Source organism: Paramisgurnus dabryanus, chromosome 13, assembly GCF_030506205.2.
Source record: "Paramisgurnus dabryanus chromosome 13, PD_genome_1.1, whole genome shotgun sequence".
Taxonomy (NCBI): domain Eukaryota; kingdom Metazoa; phylum Chordata; class Actinopteri; order Cypriniformes; family Cobitidae; genus Paramisgurnus; species Paramisgurnus dabryanus.
The window spans coordinates 22,637,418-22,655,976 of record NC_133349.1 but is presented as its reverse complement, the minus strand read 5'-3'; the positions used below and the strand labels follow the sequence as shown (position 1 = coordinate 22,655,976).

General features: G+C 36.2%; 2 protein-coding genes across 5 annotated transcripts; one reads left to right on the top strand and one right to left on the bottom strand.

Annotated features, from left to right (window-relative positions):
* Nucleotides 1-2,217: 2,217 nt before the first annotated feature.
* Nucleotides 2,218-11,587, bottom strand: rxrbb (retinoid x receptor, beta b). Of its 3 annotated transcripts, none has more exons than XM_065245995.2 (11): nucleotides 11,437-11,587; nucleotides 10,220-10,375; nucleotides 9,982-10,129; nucleotides 8,694-8,873; nucleotides 6,579-6,730; nucleotides 6,157-6,286; nucleotides 5,539-5,671; nucleotides 5,401-5,442; nucleotides 5,200-5,291; nucleotides 4,897-5,002; nucleotides 2,218-2,612 (listed from the first exon to the last, which is right to left on the bottom strand). In XM_065245995.2, the coding sequence occupies exons 1-11, from the start codon at nucleotides 11,491-11,493 to the stop codon at nucleotides 2,474-2,476; spliced, it is 1,335 nt and encodes a 444-aa protein (XP_065102067.1). In that variant the 5' UTR covers nucleotides 11,494-11,587; the 3' UTR covers nucleotides 2,218-2,473. The 3 variants fall into 3 exon arrangements, with proteins under 3 accessions (XP_065102067.1, XP_065102068.1, XP_065102069.1); XM_065245996.2 differs by having other exon boundaries at nucleotides 10,220-10,419; nucleotides 11,437-11,574; XM_065245997.2 differs by having other exon boundaries at nucleotides 10,220-10,419; nucleotides 11,403-11,521.
* Nucleotides 11,588-12,279: 692 nt separating this feature from the next.
* On the top strand, nucleotides 12,280-18,137 carry LOC135727914 (macrophage mannose receptor 1). 2 transcript variants are annotated; one of them, XM_065245993.2, is made up of 7 exons: nucleotides 12,280-12,507; nucleotides 12,640-12,750; nucleotides 13,340-13,702; nucleotides 13,970-14,305; nucleotides 14,923-15,006; nucleotides 16,560-16,664; nucleotides 17,741-18,137. In XM_065245993.2, the coding sequence occupies exons 2-7, from the start codon at nucleotides 12,726-12,728 to the stop codon at nucleotides 18,127-18,129; spliced, it is 1,302 nt and encodes a 433-aa protein (XP_065102065.2). In that variant the 5' UTR covers nucleotides 12,280-12,507; nucleotides 12,640-12,725; the 3' UTR covers nucleotides 18,130-18,137. The 2 variants fall into 2 exon arrangements, with proteins under 2 accessions (XP_065102065.2, XP_073667743.1); XM_073811642.1 differs by lacking the exon at nucleotides 16,560-16,664 and having other exon boundaries at nucleotides 12,281-12,507.
* Nucleotides 18,138-18,559: the final 422 nt, after the last annotated feature.

The window sequence follows — 18,559 nt, the reverse complement described above, 5'->3', positions numbered from 1 at the left end:
TGAACTGTGTACAAAAACTTTGCATAGATAAATACACAGGCATGTATATATTTAATGTGTAAATACATTTGAATATGTATGTATAATTTATATTATATATAAATAAATATTCTTTCTTAAAATAATACATACATGTGTGCCTATTTATATATACAATTATTATTCACAGTTCACACATATATATATGATGTTAACAAAAACTTTTATTTTGCTATAAATTCATTATGATTTATCGTTATGCATCACTATTGAGTGCTGCAGGAATTACATATTTTGTAGGACAACCCCGAAGTGATACTGGTTCTCTCGCAAAAAAGCCAAATTTTCCCATAGATTTTAGGATTATCGCCAAAAAACTTACACATACAGCTTTTTATATTTCTAGTAAATGCATTTACAGAAATTCATCAAATTTGTATAAACCTGTGAATTTTTAGCATTTAAGTGTCATAAACTTGGGTTAAACACACATCTTATTTTTGCAATAATCCAAAAGTCTATGTGAAAAATGACTGCGCTTTTTTGCGAGAGAACCAGTGTCCCGCTAACTTCCGGGTAGGGCTACATCATCCCTGCGGGACTATATGGAAGCAGTGATTATACAGTGGCTATATAATAGACATAATGCACATGAATCATTCATTCAATCATTAATTCTCCAAGCACATAGTTGTTAGACATATCATCACCTTTATTTAGGGTCATGTACAGCAGATGGTTCTCTTTTTCGGCATCAACGGGCTCCTCTAAAATGAGCCGTGACAACATCCAAACTGATGGAATCTCATTACTTATCATAATTGTATGACAATTTTTAGTGCAACAACAGACATGTAACATGCCTAATGCAGTAAAGATGTTGGTTGTACAAGACCATACAAAAACAACCTTGTGTGTTGTTAGATTATATCTATGGCAAGTGAGTTTGCATTTGTCCCCATAACTTTTATTCAGCATGGACAGAGAGATGCCATGGTAAAGCAAAAACAAAACAAAAACAATGGTAAGTCGAAAGGAAAGCTCAGTTCGCAGGGAGAAATTAAAAGACAAAATCCAAAGAGTCTAGGATTTACGGTAAAATCCAGTGCAAACTGTCTTTTTCTCCGAGATGCAAGCCAACTATAAACTAAAAAGCAAGTGATAGATGCACGAGAATACATACGGATTCTTATCCTACGTCTACCCGATAGCTACACGATGTCCTTGAACAATATCTGCACAGTATAAATTTCAAGTTGAAAGGGTTTCCAAATAGAAAAGCAAGTCCTATGTGTCCATGAACTTTTTATATTGCTCAGATTTAGTATCTCTGTGAAGCTGAATATAGCTGTTGTTTTGAATGTGCGCTTTCTTCAGGGCTGTCACATGAATTGTCCATTCCTAAGCACCAAAGTAAACATAAAACACCTGACCCTGGTCAAAAAAAGCAAGAACTAAAAAGGAATGACATTTTTAGTATAGTGCAGTTTACTTAAGGAATTATCACTTTTACACAGTTACCTGATATGTGATAAAGAGTGTGTTTTATTAAACGACGGTTAACTAGAGTAAAACAACGCAGGTTTTAAGACAATTTTAGCCGAGGACACTTCAGGCAAAACTGAAAGAATGAAAGAAATTGACCTGCTTCGTACGATAATCGCTGATGACATAAAGAGAGATTTGTCCTTGTTTTCTTCCTTCTCTCGTATGTTAAATAAAAAACATATCAAGCTTATGTCAATTAGGCACTCATGATGCGATAATAAAATGAGTGCATGAGATAATAAAAGAGTGCTTGGATTTTCCTAACATCCACCTCTGTATTTATGCTTAACATTGCACAGTATACTGTAAAAATTGCGTTTTTTTTTTTTGGAGATTATGCATCTATGCTGTTTTGCATCATTTCAAGCTTCATTGCATATAGATCTCTTTGCCAGATTCCTCGCACTGGGCAAAGCAATGTCAATTAAAACCTATAATACCGAATGAATTCATTCATCTCTCTGCCCAAGTGACCAGTCAGTCCTTGTCGGTCGGGGCAAAATAAAATAGCCACACAAGACGAAAGCACCAAACTCAAGAGATGGTGAAGCGCACGCACATACGATTAAAGCTTATCCTCCACAGTGTTTTAAAAGCCTCGAATGGTTCTATCAAAATGTAAACCCCGCTTATCTAAACCAGTCAGTTAATTGGAGCTTTCATACTTACAAACTTTTGTTTTTTTATATATATATATAAAGAATTAGCTTACTGTTGAAATGTAGCACCAAAATTTTTCATGGCGAGTTTTGGGTCTCTAGATTCTGTGGTGCACTTAAGAGATAGTCAAGAGAGAAAAAAAACAAAAACAATAAAAATACCCCCGGACCAGAGGCGGACCAATCGCTGTAATTCCCCTGGGAAGAAAAAGTGCAATCACAGTTATCTCCAGGACCTAGGGCAAAATCCCTGTCTCCAAACCTCTCTCTCTCTCTCTCTGATGCAGCTAGTGGGGTGACTCCAGCATCTCCATTAGGAAAGTGTCAATGGGGGTGTCTCCAATCAGCTTGAAGAAGAAAAGGTGCTCCAGACATTTAAGGCCAATCGAACGCAATGCAGGAAGCCGGAGGAGAAGCTTGGCAAATCTGTAAGCGAGCAATTAAAAATTTGTTTAAGGCGACAACGATGTAGTAAAAAAATCTCTTTGCGTATTAGAAAAATTTCATGTAGACACGACAACGCTGTCAAAAAGATTCGAGTTTACACAGATTCGCAAAAATGACTTATGTCGCAAACATGCATTACGCCCCATTCAGACAGACAGCGACCAGCAGTAGCAGAGCAACGCGATCTCATTCATTTCAATGGAAACTGGGCGACTTCCGGCAGCAGGAGCGAAAGTGACCATTGGCGACCATATGGGCGTGTCCAGCGACGCGAGAAAGGTAAGAAAAGTTTAACTTTATGCAAATGTTGAGTGAATTTCGGGAGCGACTACCAATGAGAACGAAGCAGTGGAGTTCACGTCATCCTTCTCTTGTCAGTTACTGGCGTGGATGGTAATCATTTGTTTATGACAAGGAGATTTAGAAACGCCTCATTGAAAGAGACAACATCGCTGGCTGTCTGAATGCGGCTTTATGTGTGCCAGGGCAGAAGATGGCGATGTTACTTTGTAAAGAAACACTAGACCAGAGCTTACCAAACTTCAGGCCCCCCAAAAACATAGCAAAAGCTCCAAAGCCCCCCCCCACCATTTGTGTGTGTGTGTGTGTATATCTATAGCAGATTGTCTTTTTTCACAAAATTATCAACATTTATTAACCAGTTTTTAGAATCTCATGTGAATTATGAGAACTACCATAAAATGTAATATTTTTTTATATTCTGGTGAACGATGATGTAAACATTCTTTACAAATATTTAAACACATAACACTACATACTTTCTGCATACTATTTACAATTATAATGAAATAAAGTGTGTAACAGAACTTACATTGTTAACAAATCTATTGCAAGAAATTACATAACTATGTTTAAAAAAAATCTAAAACCATTTACAAGAAATGTAGCTCACCTCACTATAAAAGAAAAAGAAATATATGATTTATGTTTAGGTAAAGATTCCTTTAAAAAAGGATTAAAAGCATCACATTTCAGAACAATTAAAATATTTTGATTTTGATTTAGCCTAGCCAAAGCCCCCCTGCAGTACCACTATGGCCCACTGGGGGGCTAAAGATGGTCCTCTCTGCAGAACACGACATCCAGGGGGCGAGGCTGGATCTAGATCCAACTACTCCCACTTTATATACTTTGTTCCACGAAATGAACCAATATATTTGCATTGTTGCAGCCCGCAATTAGTTGTAACCTGTGGTCACCAACGTTTGCTCTTATCAGTTTAAGTCTACGTTTGGCACTACTTTTATTGTAGTCAGAAGTAAAGTTCATTTTTCTGTCAAAAAAATAACTTAATTAAGTTACGACTCGATGCAGTCGATGCACGTATATGACGTGTCTTGTGGTTAAACTGCCGACCAATCAAAATGCAGTGGGAAGAGATCTCTGGATCTGGATCCAGCCCCGCCCCCTGGATGTCGTGTTCTGCAGTGAGGCACTTCACAGTTTGGGAAGCACTGCATTAGACGCCTCCAAACAGAAGCGCTCTTGTACAGAGCCATATATACAAAATATACATTTGGTCATGTCTGCAAAAGCAAGTTTAGATGGATGATGAGGTAAGTTTATTATTTAAAGGAACAGTATGTAAGAAATTTATATCAATGAATCATAAAATGGCCCTGATATGTCACTAGACATTAAGAAATCAATTTCATTTCAAATACTTATATCACTCACAACAGTGGTCTGGCCAGGATATTGTCATTTAAAAAATGGAGTTGCAGCCCTCAACTGATGTTTATGTCGTCATGTTTTGTATTGGCCACCATTTGTGTGATTGCAGTACCAGTTTTAGCCACAGGTTTTGTAATTGCAGTACCAGTTTTGGCCACAATCCTACATACTGTTCCTTAAAAGTGATCCTGGACTACAAAACACCAACATTTTGTACATTTTGTTGAAGAAGTGTTAAGAAGCACAGTGTAACAAACAGTCATGTAGGCTACCATTGTTGTTTTGGTTATACTCGTGCATGGCTTCAGACTGAATTAACGTATATCCACATAACATCAGCATTATAACAGAATTCCATGTAAATTTAGTTTACATGAAAGTATCATTTTTAAAAACTTGCACTTTAAACCTGTCATTAACGTGTGTGTTTTCAGGACCCCCCTAAAGAAAACGCCTCCGCAAAAACTATCCCGTTTACGGCTAACAACTTTAGGTTTTCAGCCCCTGTTAAGTGGCTATTTAATACATTTGCATCAGAATAAAATGGGTCAGAGCTACACAAACTCACCTTCCCTGCTGATCAGGGTATTTCTGCTTGCAGTAGGTCTCCAGGGACGCGTAAACTTTCTCTCGGAGAAGCTCTACCTCACTGGTGCTAGTCAGACCTTTGGCATCTTTTAATAAGAGCAAAACTTTAATTGGATGACCATCAGCACTCCAAATGAGACCAACAAAAAGTGCAATAAATCAACAATGGGTAAAAACTGCAAATTAAAATAGAGATCAGATTTCTTTTTCTGCTCTATAGAAAAAAAAAAAAACATCTGAGATTCAAGCTAAAACTTAAACATGGGCAGGAGCCTCCACTCACCTGGGTTGAACAGGACTATGGCGCGCAGACAGCCGAGTTCTGTCTTGTCCATCTGCATATCCCGCATCTTACAGACCAACTCAGTCAACACCCTGCATATAAATAAATGTCATTCAGTGAGCATCTAATAACATCTGCATTAATATTACATCTATATGACATAGAAATAAATTAAAAGACAAAAATGTGAGCAGATGTTACCTGTCAAATAAAGCTCCCACCTCTGCACTTTGTGCACTCTCCCTGTAAAAACGTTAAAAATATGATCAAGCTCTTAGGTGCCCATTAAATACTTAGAAGTGGATATTAATCTGTTATACACCAGAAGTGTAGTGTAACCTGTCAAAAAAGGCCTCCACACCCAAGTTGTGAGTGCTTTCTCTGGAAACATGCAGACCTGTGGCCAACAGGATCTCATCCTTTACACTGATGGAGCGATGAGAGAATGCAGCGATCAGAAGCTCATTCCATCCTGAGTTACAAGAAATATAACATGGATTTAGTAATACACTTCGCAATTAACCACCACCAAAAAAAGCAATTATTTCCTCATTTAAGATGTTTGTGATGCATGTATAGGTGAGATGATAATTCAAACCATGGTTACTTTACTAGGACACCTTCATAAATTCATTATAAATGACTATGGGAACAGCTGGTTCAAAGTGCATTTAAAAATGACAAAGAAAAGTTATATTAAAAGAAGCTCCAGCATTATTTGTTTGCAAATTCAACTACATGTTAGGTGTCTAAATACTTTCTTTGGGCAAATGCATTCCCCAAAAACAACATGTTTAAGATAACATCGGGAGAAAATGCACAGACAAAATATCTGATTGAGACATCTGGCATGCTTAGATATGTAAATTCAACAAGCATACTGATGTAGTGAATATTTCACAGATATGCAAAGCCTAAAGTTATACACAAGAGTGTGAGAATGTCATGTGCTCGTACCAGCCCTGAGGAGGATAACTTGGTCGTCCAATGGCAGCTCAGAGAAGTGAGGGATCTTCTTGGCCCACTCCACCAAAGTAAAGAGCTGTTTGTCTGCAGCCTGGCAAATGTTAGTGACTGGATCATTAGGCTAAAGAACATAAACAAAATAAAGAACATTAAAGCTAATTTTGCAAATGCCACTACAAAAAAACAAAAAAAACATGAGAGGAATTTTTAAACTGAAAGATGAATTGATTCCAAACAATGAGCATTCAAGGGCACATTCAGAACTTAGATCTTAATCTCTAAACCAGTTCTATAAAACAGTCATTAAAATGGCGTCGGATTAAAAGTGCTGCCTAAAAAAGCCGAAAACTCTCTTGATAATGTTTTTTTTTGCAAACATCTGGCCATTAGCGGCTTGTTTTTAGTGTACTTACTGAAGCAGTAACATCCGAGTGCAGGTCTGTCCTGTGCTCCACGGCCGTCTCAGCCTCTAGAATCTTCTCCACGGGCATCTCCTCATTCACTGCGCTGCTGCATTCATAATCCCCATCCCGTTCCTTCCCCTTCTGACGCTCGTCCTGAACAGCTGCAGGAGGACAAAAAGGTTTTCATTCAAATCTATTTATCAGCTTAATCATTTGTTTTACACATGGAGTGGTGGAGCCTGTGAACCGGTTGGCTCATTTGGGAAAATTAAACGATTCGTATACTATCACCATAGTGACCTTGAGCAAGACATTTAAACCCAGATTGTAAATTAGGAGACTTTTTAACATAGAGTTCCACTGGATGACATATTTATAGGCAAAACCCAGAAATAAGTTAGCATTTTATCACTTTGGTTCCAAACTCCCGAAGTCGATGTGTATTTTTAAATGGGATTTTGGTTAAACGCCTCAAATAAGATCTTGGGTTTTCAAGTTTTATTCTACGACATACAACACACCGGTAATACCCCCCCTCGTGACTTTTAAAGCTTTTGCGTGTCTTTAAAAGGGTGGTTGCTACATGGGACTACAGACTTTGTCGGGGACTTTAAACGTCTTCACGCATAATGATCTCAAAAAACAATGCATCATGGGCACAATTTACATGGGCACAGTTTTTCTTATCAGGAAACATGTTTTTAAATGTGTTAAATAAAGTTTGAGAGCTGTCGGAAGCTTGGTGGTGATGACGTTAAAGGCAAGTGACCTTGGTGTAGTTCGCTCGTAGCCTAGGGTTAGCTGTGAATTTCTAGTAAACGCATTTTAGACTTCGACATTAATAAAAGTTGCATTCATCTGTGAAAATTATCTTGCAGGACAAATCGTATAGGTTTGTAAACTTTTGTTAAACAAAAACCTTATTTTTTGCGATAAACCAAAAGTCCCCAAATAAATGGGGTTTTTGTTAAAGAAATTATTTTAGGCAATCTATTAGGGCTGTAACGATTAATCGTGTGTCCCATTAAAATTGCCCGTCTGAAATCAATTCTGAATCGCAAGGCTCCGATTCTGTGTTTCATGCACAGCTTGTGCGTATACTATGGTATTTGATCAGTAGGAAGTTCTTATTAATCGGAGTCGTTTATAACGTGCATTTAAAAAAGCAACACTCGTTGAACAAAATCATTCGAAATATTCTTTATTATCATGAAAATACCTGAAACAATTCGAAGAACAGCGATATAAATATTCCTGTAGACATTTCCTGGAATAGCGTTTGAAATGCTACTTCTTCTGTGGCACAAAGGAAGTTTCTGCACGAGAGCGCCCCCTGGCTTTGGGATGTGCCGGGATTTCACCGTAATTCATTCAAATTTATTCATTGAGAAAACGCCCTTTTGCAGGATTTATCGTTACAGCCCTACAATCTATTGAGATGACTGTCAAAAATTAAATAAACCTTACTTTAAGTCAATTAAAAAATATAAAAAGCATCCTTTCTAACGACTTGGAAAACAGTTTCCTAGGGATGGGAATAGTTAAGAATTTGGTTCAGATTCTTTAATAACTTAAAAACAGTAAAAACAGACTTCTGGTTGAATCTGGTTAAGACGTGACTGGATTCAGACTAAGTTAGTGAGTGTTCTGCAAGAACCAGTTCTTGGTTCGCAACCCTTCAAGCTGTTCCACACCCATGTATGACATGCCTTCTATAGATTGTCAAGGGCCTAAACTGTGATTTTTCAGTCACAACTCATTTTAAGTTAAAATTACTGTTTAACTAATTATGTTAAGTGCACTAAACTCATAATTGGTTTCTGGGTAAAAGTGCCTTGCCTTTGTTCTTGTTATCTGGTTGACAAAGCCAACCAATTTGGTTGTCACTTTAACTCTGGTTGATCATTGTGTTCCACCCAACATGTGCAATGGCTGACAAAACAGTCTCATACGGAAACAATGCAGAACTTCCATCAACATAATGGAAATCGAACATAAACCACATTTAAACAACCCATAATGCTTTATTTTACTAACTGCACGTCGTCCACCTACCTAAATGTTCCTGAATGAAAAGCATGTGTATTACTTCATGCCATAGGTGACAAGCTGACTGGTACCCACCCTCTCTTTTCATTCCCGTAGCCAGGCACTTCTGATAGCGGCAGTACTGACAGCGGTTGCGTTGGCGTTTATCAACCAGACACTCCTTGTTGTCCCTGCAGGTGTAGCTCAGGTCTTTCCTCACTGTGCGTTTGAAGAAACCCTTACAGCCTTCACAACTGTACACACCATAATGCTTCCCTGCAAACACATACACATTACCTGTCATGACATGTCACTTTAATAACAAAAGAAATGTGAAGATGAGGAGATTTAGAGATTAATGCAATAAGTGCTGTTCTTAGGGAGGTTTGCCCAATCCCACCTGACTGCTTATCTGGTGGATAGACTTAAAGCTTTACTCCACAATGCTGCCTTGGGTATCAAATTTTTAGTTTTATCCCCCCAAATTTTTTTTTATTATTTGTATAAAAGTTTTTTATTTAATTAGAAATTGTAAAAAAAAACATCTAAAATCTAATGGTTTTAAAATTAAGGGCCACTTGACTGAAAAGCTTCTCATCATCTTAAAATCCTTTTTAATTTGCAGGTGTACCCTTAAATATTTGAAGTTGGTTTTGCAAATAAATAAAAAACAATTAATTGTACCTCATTTTCTTTTAATACAAACCTAACATTTAATTGTAAAATGGGTTGACTTGTACCAAATAATAAAGAAAAAGCAGCCAATTAGAGTCCAGAATAAACAGGAACTACTTTAAAAAGCTTTTAATCGTGAAACCTCAAGAAGTTGTTTGATTTAATGCAAAACAATGATTTAATGTTGTTTAATTTAATTTAAGTCCAATTTAAAAATACTAAAACATTAAATAATTTTAATTTATTCTAGAATTTTTTAATTCGACAAAATTCCCAAAATGGCATTTTTGTTATTTCAAAGTTTTGATGAGTTTAGTTTTATTCCAATTGTGGAACAACTGGTAGGGCATGTTGTTTTGCAGCCATCCGCTTGGTAAGTCTCACGATACCCCTTCGAGTCTAAAGGCCGAAGTATGATCCATTTTTACACGTACACGAGGGTCCGCGTCCAGTGCACGTGACGCAATTTTCGAAACTTATCAAGCGAATAGATAACTTTTTTTTAAGTTTCTTCCATAAATTCTGCAATAAATAAATAAAGCACAAAGCAGTGCATTGTATTTTATGTAATCATTCATAGCCAATACGAATATTTGTTGCATCAATGAATTCCAACGTAAAGAAAACCAAATGAAATACATTTCAAGCCACTATTCAAAGTGCTGGTCTGCATCAGGGCAATCTGAAACCTCAATCTTCCGGGACTCACCAGATGAGCGATCCCCACAAATGGCACACATGCGTTTCTGGGACAGCATTGGCCCGGAGCCACCGACAGACTTTAGGCCAAACGGGGGTTTCACATCATCAGAGCTACTGACAGCATGTAACCCAGAGACAGACATCGAGGAGTTTATCTACAAAAAATGGACATAAACAGAACAGAGGTGTTTAGAAAAAGTAACATTTGCTGCAATACAAAGCAAATTGGTAGTCTCCTCAAATACCTGAGGGTTGCTGTTGGGTCCATAGCCGACAGATGGGGTGCCGGGAACGCCGGGAGAACCGATGGATGAGCTGACGGCTGACAGTGGCGAATCTACGGAGCTGACAGGGCTACTGACGGCTGAAGTGGAGGGCGGTAGGGAGCTCATAGATGCGCACTACACTGGCCAATAAAAAGAGCAGACGGTTGATCTTTGATAATCTAGATTACAGGAGAGACATGGATACATAAGGGGATTTACATAAACACAGACAAGACTTTGCAAATATGCTGTACAGATTTAAACTTGTTCTGAAAAAATACTTTGTTAAACATCAATACACTGGATTAAATAAATCACGCTTCATGTTAAAGGGACAGGAGACTTTATCTGTTACATTTCATGTCATTATGGTTATGCAAGTCAAACTTAAACCAAATACAATGCCATCACAACATTAAGCTACCCATCCGTGTTTCCTATTAGTTATCATACAAACACATTAAACATGTGAAACAATAACATTGTGTACTTCCAAAAAAAGTGACGTTTTCGTCTTATGGTCGGATAATTCTGGGGCGGATTACGCCAATGCCTAGGGCGGCGTCCTAAAACCTAGTGAGGTACCTATCTAGACATCATATTTAGCTTTCAGTCATGTATTAATTTCTGCATGTGAAATTATTACGCCTCCCTAAAATGCTGTCTACGTAGGCATATACTAAGCTATAATTTAAGCGTGAACCTATGTGGTTTAGGTATTCACCTCAATGTGTTTTGGGAAGCATCCTAAATCTGCTCCTTATAATCACATACTTCAAAACACGCACTATATAAATCAACTCATTTATGATTTAAATCATATAAGTTAACTAAAATTAAACTGATTTAGTTAGTACGCCAACACCTACTTGTTACTTCTAACTGCGTTGTATTTATTTTCAGTACGCAGCTAACGGGCGAACTACAACTACTAACTAAAAACGCCTACTTTTTACTTAAATTAACACATGCAACGAATTATTTCTTAATAATCGTCGTTTTGTACAACCTAAAACAATATTTATGATAAAAGTCCAAACGAAGCGAAATACTGAATCAGTCATACGCTAATCTCGCATTAGCCTAGCGTTAGCCTAGCCTAGCGTTAGCCTAGTTAACCCGTGCGTTTGTTTGTTTTTCCATCATTTGTACTGAAGCTTACAGAGTTTACATGAAGTTTACAACTCCATCCTCACCCAACAAACACCTCGTCCTCCGACAGCAGGCTTGTGTCCTTTAAAGCATCGTTTCATCTATATTTTACAGTTCACGCCATAAATGTTTGCGTCGACACAAATACCTTGTTAGTCAAGCCTCCTAGTGGACATTCTGAGTCTATCACATAAGAAATTTATGAAGGCAAATAAACAAACAATTAATAAATACACGGGGAAACAGTCTCTCTTTAAATTGTGTCTCATATGCAAGAAAAAAATGGATAGATGTTAAACAAAAACACTGAATTATATTTCAGAATCTATAACTCATTCTACATAATGTATACCATTTAGGTTATGTGCTGCCCATTCTATGAAATATTTAATATTCATTATATTCATATGTTTTTGCATTAGTTTTATACATATTTATATTTGTACTCTATTGGAAGAGCATTAGTAATACTGCGTAATATTAGTAATATAATGCATAGCTGTATATTATTTGTATATTTTCTGCATTTGAAAATAAACATGACTTTCATTTTTTTTTTAAGCCTTGCAACATTTTAATTATACCAGTAAGCACTTTCACAAAAAAAAATTATTATGAATCTGTTCATTGCAAAATCAACACGATTTCATTTGTCTTTCATTTTATTTCACATGGTAATCTGAGATGTGTAACATGATGCTAACCTTTCATTATAAACAATTTGATGTGGCTGTTTTTAGTATTTTTAGACTAGATTACAGCTCTTTAACACAACATAATTCACCGGTGTGACGTTTCACTTGCTTTGATGTACAGCGTGACCAGTCCCCCTCATTACAATGAACACAGGTATAAAAGAGAAACGCATTGTCGTTTATCAGACGTTAAGGTAACCTTCAATCTTTTTACTAAGAAAAATGTCGTCTGCGCGCATACTCTAAGAAAGAGCTTCGTTCTGGTCTTGTGCAATAATTTGCTGAAGAGTGCAGAGGGTTTTAATAACTTCATTTTTAAACAGGCTGAACAACATTCTTGAAGATAACCATGAGGCAATAGTTTAAAGTAGTTCAACTTCGGTCACGCAAGAAAGGAGTAAGACACATTTTGTAGCGAATGTAAGTCTTGAAACATGATTTTTATTTAAAAAAAATTCTGCAATTGCATATTTGTTACAAAAATAATTTGTTTTTTGTTTTTTGACGAATTAATGTAGTTGTGGTTTTAACACAATACTTTAATATTTTAAGGAGAAAAGGAGGCTTTATTTATGGACCATGGTAGTATGGTTTAAACTGCACACTGGGCTCAATGTTGTTCCTAAAAATACAGCAAAATGTTCTTCTTTCTCATCATCTTCGGTAAGTGCTCTAAACAAACATACAGTATAAACATACACTGTTAAGAAGTTGGTTTAACTTAAAAAAGCAAGACACCTTGTTGCCTTAACATTTTGAGTTACTTCAACTTAAAAATATTAGTTGACACAATTTTTGCACAGCTTTTTTGAGTTTACTAATATTTTAAAGTTGAATTTATTTAAAAATCTAAGGCAACCAGGTACCTTACACTGTAAATTTTTTTTTTTTTTTGTCAAATCAACATTTATTTTTATTCTACTTTAACTTAACACATTAAGTTCAACTTGTTTTTTTACTATTCACAAGTCAAAATTAAAAATAGTAAGTTAAATTCACCTGCAAAACCAACAAGTCAATTCAATTGTACTTTTATAGGTTAAACCAACAAATCTTTTATATGCACCTCTAACCATATACTATAGTTTTATTTGTGTGTGTGAAGGATGGATATATGATTTATCATAATGTTTACACATATTTTAAATGAATTTTCTGTACATCTTGACTTTAATGCTCTTATGTCATAATAAACTTTGTTTGAAATCCCACAGTCTATATGCATTATTATGTAATCTTGTGTCTTTTACAGGACTCCTCACCTGCACTTTAGGCCAAAAATCTCACCAGTATCACATAATAAGCATAGGAAAGAACTGGACTGAGGCTCAGAGTTACTGCCGAGCAACGTACACAGATCTGGCAACTGTAAATAATGCAGATGAGATGAACAGCTTGTTCAAAAGCATATCAGATGTGTCACAAGATATGTATATTGGACTTTATAGAGGTCAAGTGTTCAGATGGCACTGGTCTCTGACAGACACTTCTTACAAAAACTGGAAATCTGGAATTTCAGATGGAAATCAAGAGGCTTGTGCCGTAATGGATGGGACCAATGGAAAGTGGTTCATTGATAAATGTGATTCAAAGAGACCATTTGTCTGTTTTAATGGTAAGATTGTCAACAAAACCTCTAAAAAGCTATATTTACACACTTTTATCCAAAGGGATTTACATTGCATTACAAAGTATACATTGAACAGTAGGTGTGTTTCATGTGAATCAAACCCATAACCTTTTGCGTTGCTAATGCAATCCTCCTCCGATTAAAATACAATAGTTATGTCTAAGTGTTGGATGACAACAGTTCAACATTGTACTGTACCATATTATGATCTGATGCTGTGAAACTTAACATCTGTTTATAATTTTTCTCTAGCAACAGCCAGTAAAAAGTTTATTCTCATTACTGATAACAAGCCCTGGACGGACGCCCAAGAATATTGCAGAACCTTTCACACAGATCTAGCCAATCCCAAAGACTCCTCAGAAAATCAAGACGTCAAAAACACTGCAAAGATAAATGTGTGGATTGGATTATTTAAGGACTCTTGGACGTGGTCGGATCAGAGCAGCATATCCTTTCGTTTCTGGAGCTCCAGTCTATCAAGCAGCCCCAGCAGTGGTCAGGACTGTGCTTCAGTAATGGTGAACCAAACAGGGAGATGGAATGAGGTCCAATGTAGTGTCCCTCTGTACTTCATCTGTCATGGTGGTAAGGATTCGTATAAACAGTACCTGCTCAGCAGCATTTAAAAATAGCCATTGTTAAGACAAGACATCTAAACCCCAACTCTATAGGTGCATTGTGGGACTTTTAGAAGGATCTCTTGACAGAAATGCAATATAATATACATAACTATATTATCAGTGGTGTATAAAGACCTTACATAATGAACTGTTTGGTTTTTATTTCCTTAAAATGAGCCGTTTTTATCCACTGTACATCTACATACACCACGGGTCCCCTTACATGGAAGTCGCTGTCATGTTTCTTCAGTAGCCCTAAACGGCAAACTGTTTTACAGAGCACGTTTCTTCCCTACGTTGTTTCAGACGACATGCTTGTTCTGTGGCAGCTACTGTAGCTTCTCTTTGTTTTTCTAAATTAAGGTTGGTTGCAATTCGCAATCTTACCACTAGATCCTGCTAAAAAACCCACACTAAGCCTAACTAAAATCTAATTGGGTTTCAGAAATATTGTTTCAGGACAAAAAAAGGATGTTGAATGGGAAACATTGCAGAAACTTATTTTTGAGAGTGCAGTTAAGATTTTAAAGATCTTTCTTGTAATATTTTAAAATGTTTCATCTTTTAATGTTGACTTTACAGATCTGAAATCTCAACCAACCACTAAACCAATGACACGACCAGCAGCCACTCAGAATCACAACACCACATCTTTTGCACCTTCATGTATGTAATGTTTACCACATTCCTCTACATTTCATAGATCTCTCAGATTGTTATTAAACAATGTACATTATACAGGGAATAGACAATTTTTACTAGGGCTGGGAAAAGATTAATCGCGATTAATCGCATACAAAATAAAAGTGATTTTTGGCATAATATATGAGTGTGTGCTCTGTGTAATTATTATGTTCATATAAATACACACACATTCATGTATGTATTTAAGTAACATTTACATGTGTATATATATATTTATTTATATTTTAATATATTCTATATTATATATAAATTTAAAAAAATTATATATATAAAAAACTCTGACATGAAGTAGAAGTATGTGTGTGTGGTTAAATATACACAATAATTACACACAGTACACACACATGTATTATGCAAAAAATTACTTTTATTTTGTATGCGATTAATCACGATTAATCTTTTCCCAGCCCTAATTTTTACTTAATACTAAGGTATCTGAGTCTATGACATGCCTCAAATACAAAGCTGCTCTTCTTGAAAAACCTTCTTCAACTGGCAACACTTAAATTGAATTTGATACATTTTGATAAGTTAAGGTTAAAGCAACACTAAAGAGTTTTTGCTCTTTGCTCCCCCTACAGGTTAGAAGCGGAATTGTCCATTACCACTGTCGTAAATAATTTAGCCTAGCTACTGCAGCATAGCTGGCTCTGATTGGATTGTAGGTCTGCCGTAAAGCAAGTTTTTGTAGTTTTCACTCGAACTACAGGACCGCGACCCGGCGGTTGGAAACTTCTTTAGTGCGGTTTTGGCCGATAGAGGGCTGCAAAGCGAATGTGAAAGTGCCGTTCACTCTGTTTCGAGTGGATGAAAGACTGAAACTTTTTTGGAAACGTTATTTTAAGGTAAAAAAAAAACTCTTTAGTGTTGCTTTAAATATATATAGCACGGCGCTTTAAAAAGCTTGATTCTGATTGGCCAGTCGTGACATTCAAAGGTATGTTAATCAGAGATAACAACCGCCTAACACTTATAACACACGGTATGCTGCAAATAATTTTGACAAGTTTAATATTACACAAAATATAAATATGTATTGTTATAACATATAAGACATTACAAATGCAAATGAATAAATCAAATAATGTGTTTGTGACATTTGAATGTCTAGTGGAAGGTCTGCATTCATTAAAAATTAGATACATTTCAAATCAATATTTAATGTTCCTTACTTTACTTATGAGGTAAACAGATGTGTAATAAGCAGGATAATGTAGAAGCAGCAGGATGTTATCACGATATAAGCCACGTCACTGTCAGGGCTTATTTTTGTGATAACAAACTGCTGCCTATACATTATCACTGACTCCAATTTGTAACACCTAAAATATTTAAACAATTTAAACTTAAATGATTCACTTAAAGTGAGAACATTTTTTAGTAAAAAAACTTTTTAAGCATTACCAATTGAAGTAATTTTTAAAGCTGATTTTTTCCAAGTTGTATAACGTTATAGTTTTTACAGTGCATGTTAACCAACGATTTATTATTAAAAAACATTTCCTCTGTTCCAGCTTCCCTTACGCCACCTCAAAACATTACAGAGAAGAAAAATACAGACACACAACCAACACAAATACTACACACAACCACAAATAACACAACAGGTGCAGTAAAGGGTAAGAGACATTGACTGTACTGTATCTTTTGTAGTTAGTAAGATGTGTAAGATGTGAGAAGTGTTTTGATATAAGGAAACTTAAAGGACAAGTTCGGTATTTTACACTTAAAGCCCTGTTTTCAGATTGTTTATGGTGAAATAGAATGGTTTTGACTGAAATTTCGACATATGCTGCTGCCCCGAGAATTTTCGGGTGATTGTGTTTCACCTTCCACCTCTACAATGGGTTTATAGGTGCACTGGAACAATCCTTTCTAAAATGCATTAAACTTTCGTTTACAAAGACATGAAACTCACCGCTGCATGAAAAAAAATCGCTGCAAAAGATGCTTTCCAACAGCTGTTTTAGCATTCGTTGTTAATTTGTGGACCTATTTTTCCAAACGCCTCACACCCGTACATTCTTCCGCTGAGAGCTTGAATAATAGACACTCCAGCCCAGGTGGTGGCGCTAATCCGCCATTGCCAATTGCAAGAATAGAAACAAAGTTCCCGGCGCGGAGTAATACCGTACCTCACAGGACATCTAATACAAGTCAATGGAGTTGGCAAAAACTACGATAAAACACGTTGGAATGCGTATTTTGCAGCGATTTTTGTGTGAGCATTTCAGTGAACACCCCTGACCACTCGGTGAGTTTCATGTCTTTGTAAACGAAAGTTTAATGCATTTTATGAAGGATTGTTCCAGTGCACCTATTAAGCCATTATAGAGGTGGGAGGTGAAACACAAACACCCAAATATTTTCGGGGCAGCCGCATATGTCGAAATTTCAGTCAAAACCGTTCTATTTCATCATAAACAATCTGAAAACAGGGCTTTTAGTGTAAAATACCAAACTTGTCCTTTAAAGATACATTGAGCAGAGACACATTTTAAGATTAACTGGCTATTTATTGATAACAAATAATAAACATTGGCATTACATTTATGCATTTAGTAGTTAACAGAGATTTGTTCAAAGTGACTAATAGTGCATGCAAGCAATACGTTTTATCATAATGCTCTAACGAAACAGATAAACATAATAATAAAATGAAAACCTTAATATACACCATGTTTGTGTCCCACAGATAACTTGATTCTGGTGAATGAAAACATGACATGGCTGGAAGCTGTTAGTTATTGCAGAAAGCATCATGTGGACCTGGTCTCCATTCACAGTCAAGAGCTTCAAGATAGGACAGCACAGAAAGCCACCCAGGCCTCCACTTCCCACATATGGCTTGGTCTCCGTTATACATGCAAATTCAACTTCTGGTTCTGGATAAAGAACACAGAAACTGGCTGCTACCAGAACTGGGCACCTGGCCATGGGCCATATGGTTATAAGGAGTGTGAACTGTCAGGAGCTATGGAGTCCACTGGGGGGCATCAGTGGGTAGGGAGACCAGGGAGCGACAGGCTTAATTTCATCTGTTATAATTGTGTAAATTGCCAGTTATGCAATGATGTATTTTAACATCAGAAATATAGGGAAAGGCTGTGAATAGCTACTGGTATTATGTGAATTGTGATGAATACATAGTAGAAACTTTACAACAAATCAATATGTAACTACAATAGAGTAAAAGTGTTTTGTGAACATAATGATTACAGGTAAATTGAACATTTTGCATATTTTTCAATTTGTTAACTTTGTTTCATTAACCTTTCATTTAATCTTATGTTCAATTTGTACAAATAAATGTTGGATTAAAGACATTACTACTGCATTATTTTAATTCTTCATACACTTGTAAACTTATCCAAAACATAAATGAGCCTATAGGAATGTAAATGTTTAAACTTACTATTAATTATTTTTATTCCTTGCTCTTTGTTCTTTCCTAACCTATTATGTGTGCTTTATTCTAAGGTAAACCCTATATATGATTCCCTTTCACCTGTAT

Coding starts and splice junctions, on each gene's coding strand:
- LOC135727914 (XM_065245993.2), top strand. CDS start 12,726: ATGTTCTTCTTTCTCATCATCTTCG. Junction 13,703..13,969: donor ACCATTTGTCTGTTTTAATG/GTAAGATTGTCA, acceptor ATTTTTCTCTAG/CAACAGCCAGTAAAAAGTTT. Junction 14,306..14,922: donor GTACTTCATCTGTCATGGTG/GTAAGGATTCGT, acceptor TTGACTTTACAG/ATCTGAAATCTCAACCAACC.
- rxrbb (XM_065245995.2), bottom strand. CDS start 11,493: ATGAAACGATGCTTTAAAGGACACAAGCCTGCTGTCGGAGGACGAGGT. Junction 6,731..8,693: donor TACGGGAATGAAAAGAGAGG/GTGGGTACCAGT, acceptor GTCCTCCTGCAG/CTGTTCAGGACGAGCGTCAG. Junction 5,672..6,156: donor AGTTATCCTCCTCAGGGCTG/GTACGAGCACAT, acceptor CTTGTAACTCAG/GATGGAATGAGCTTCTGATC.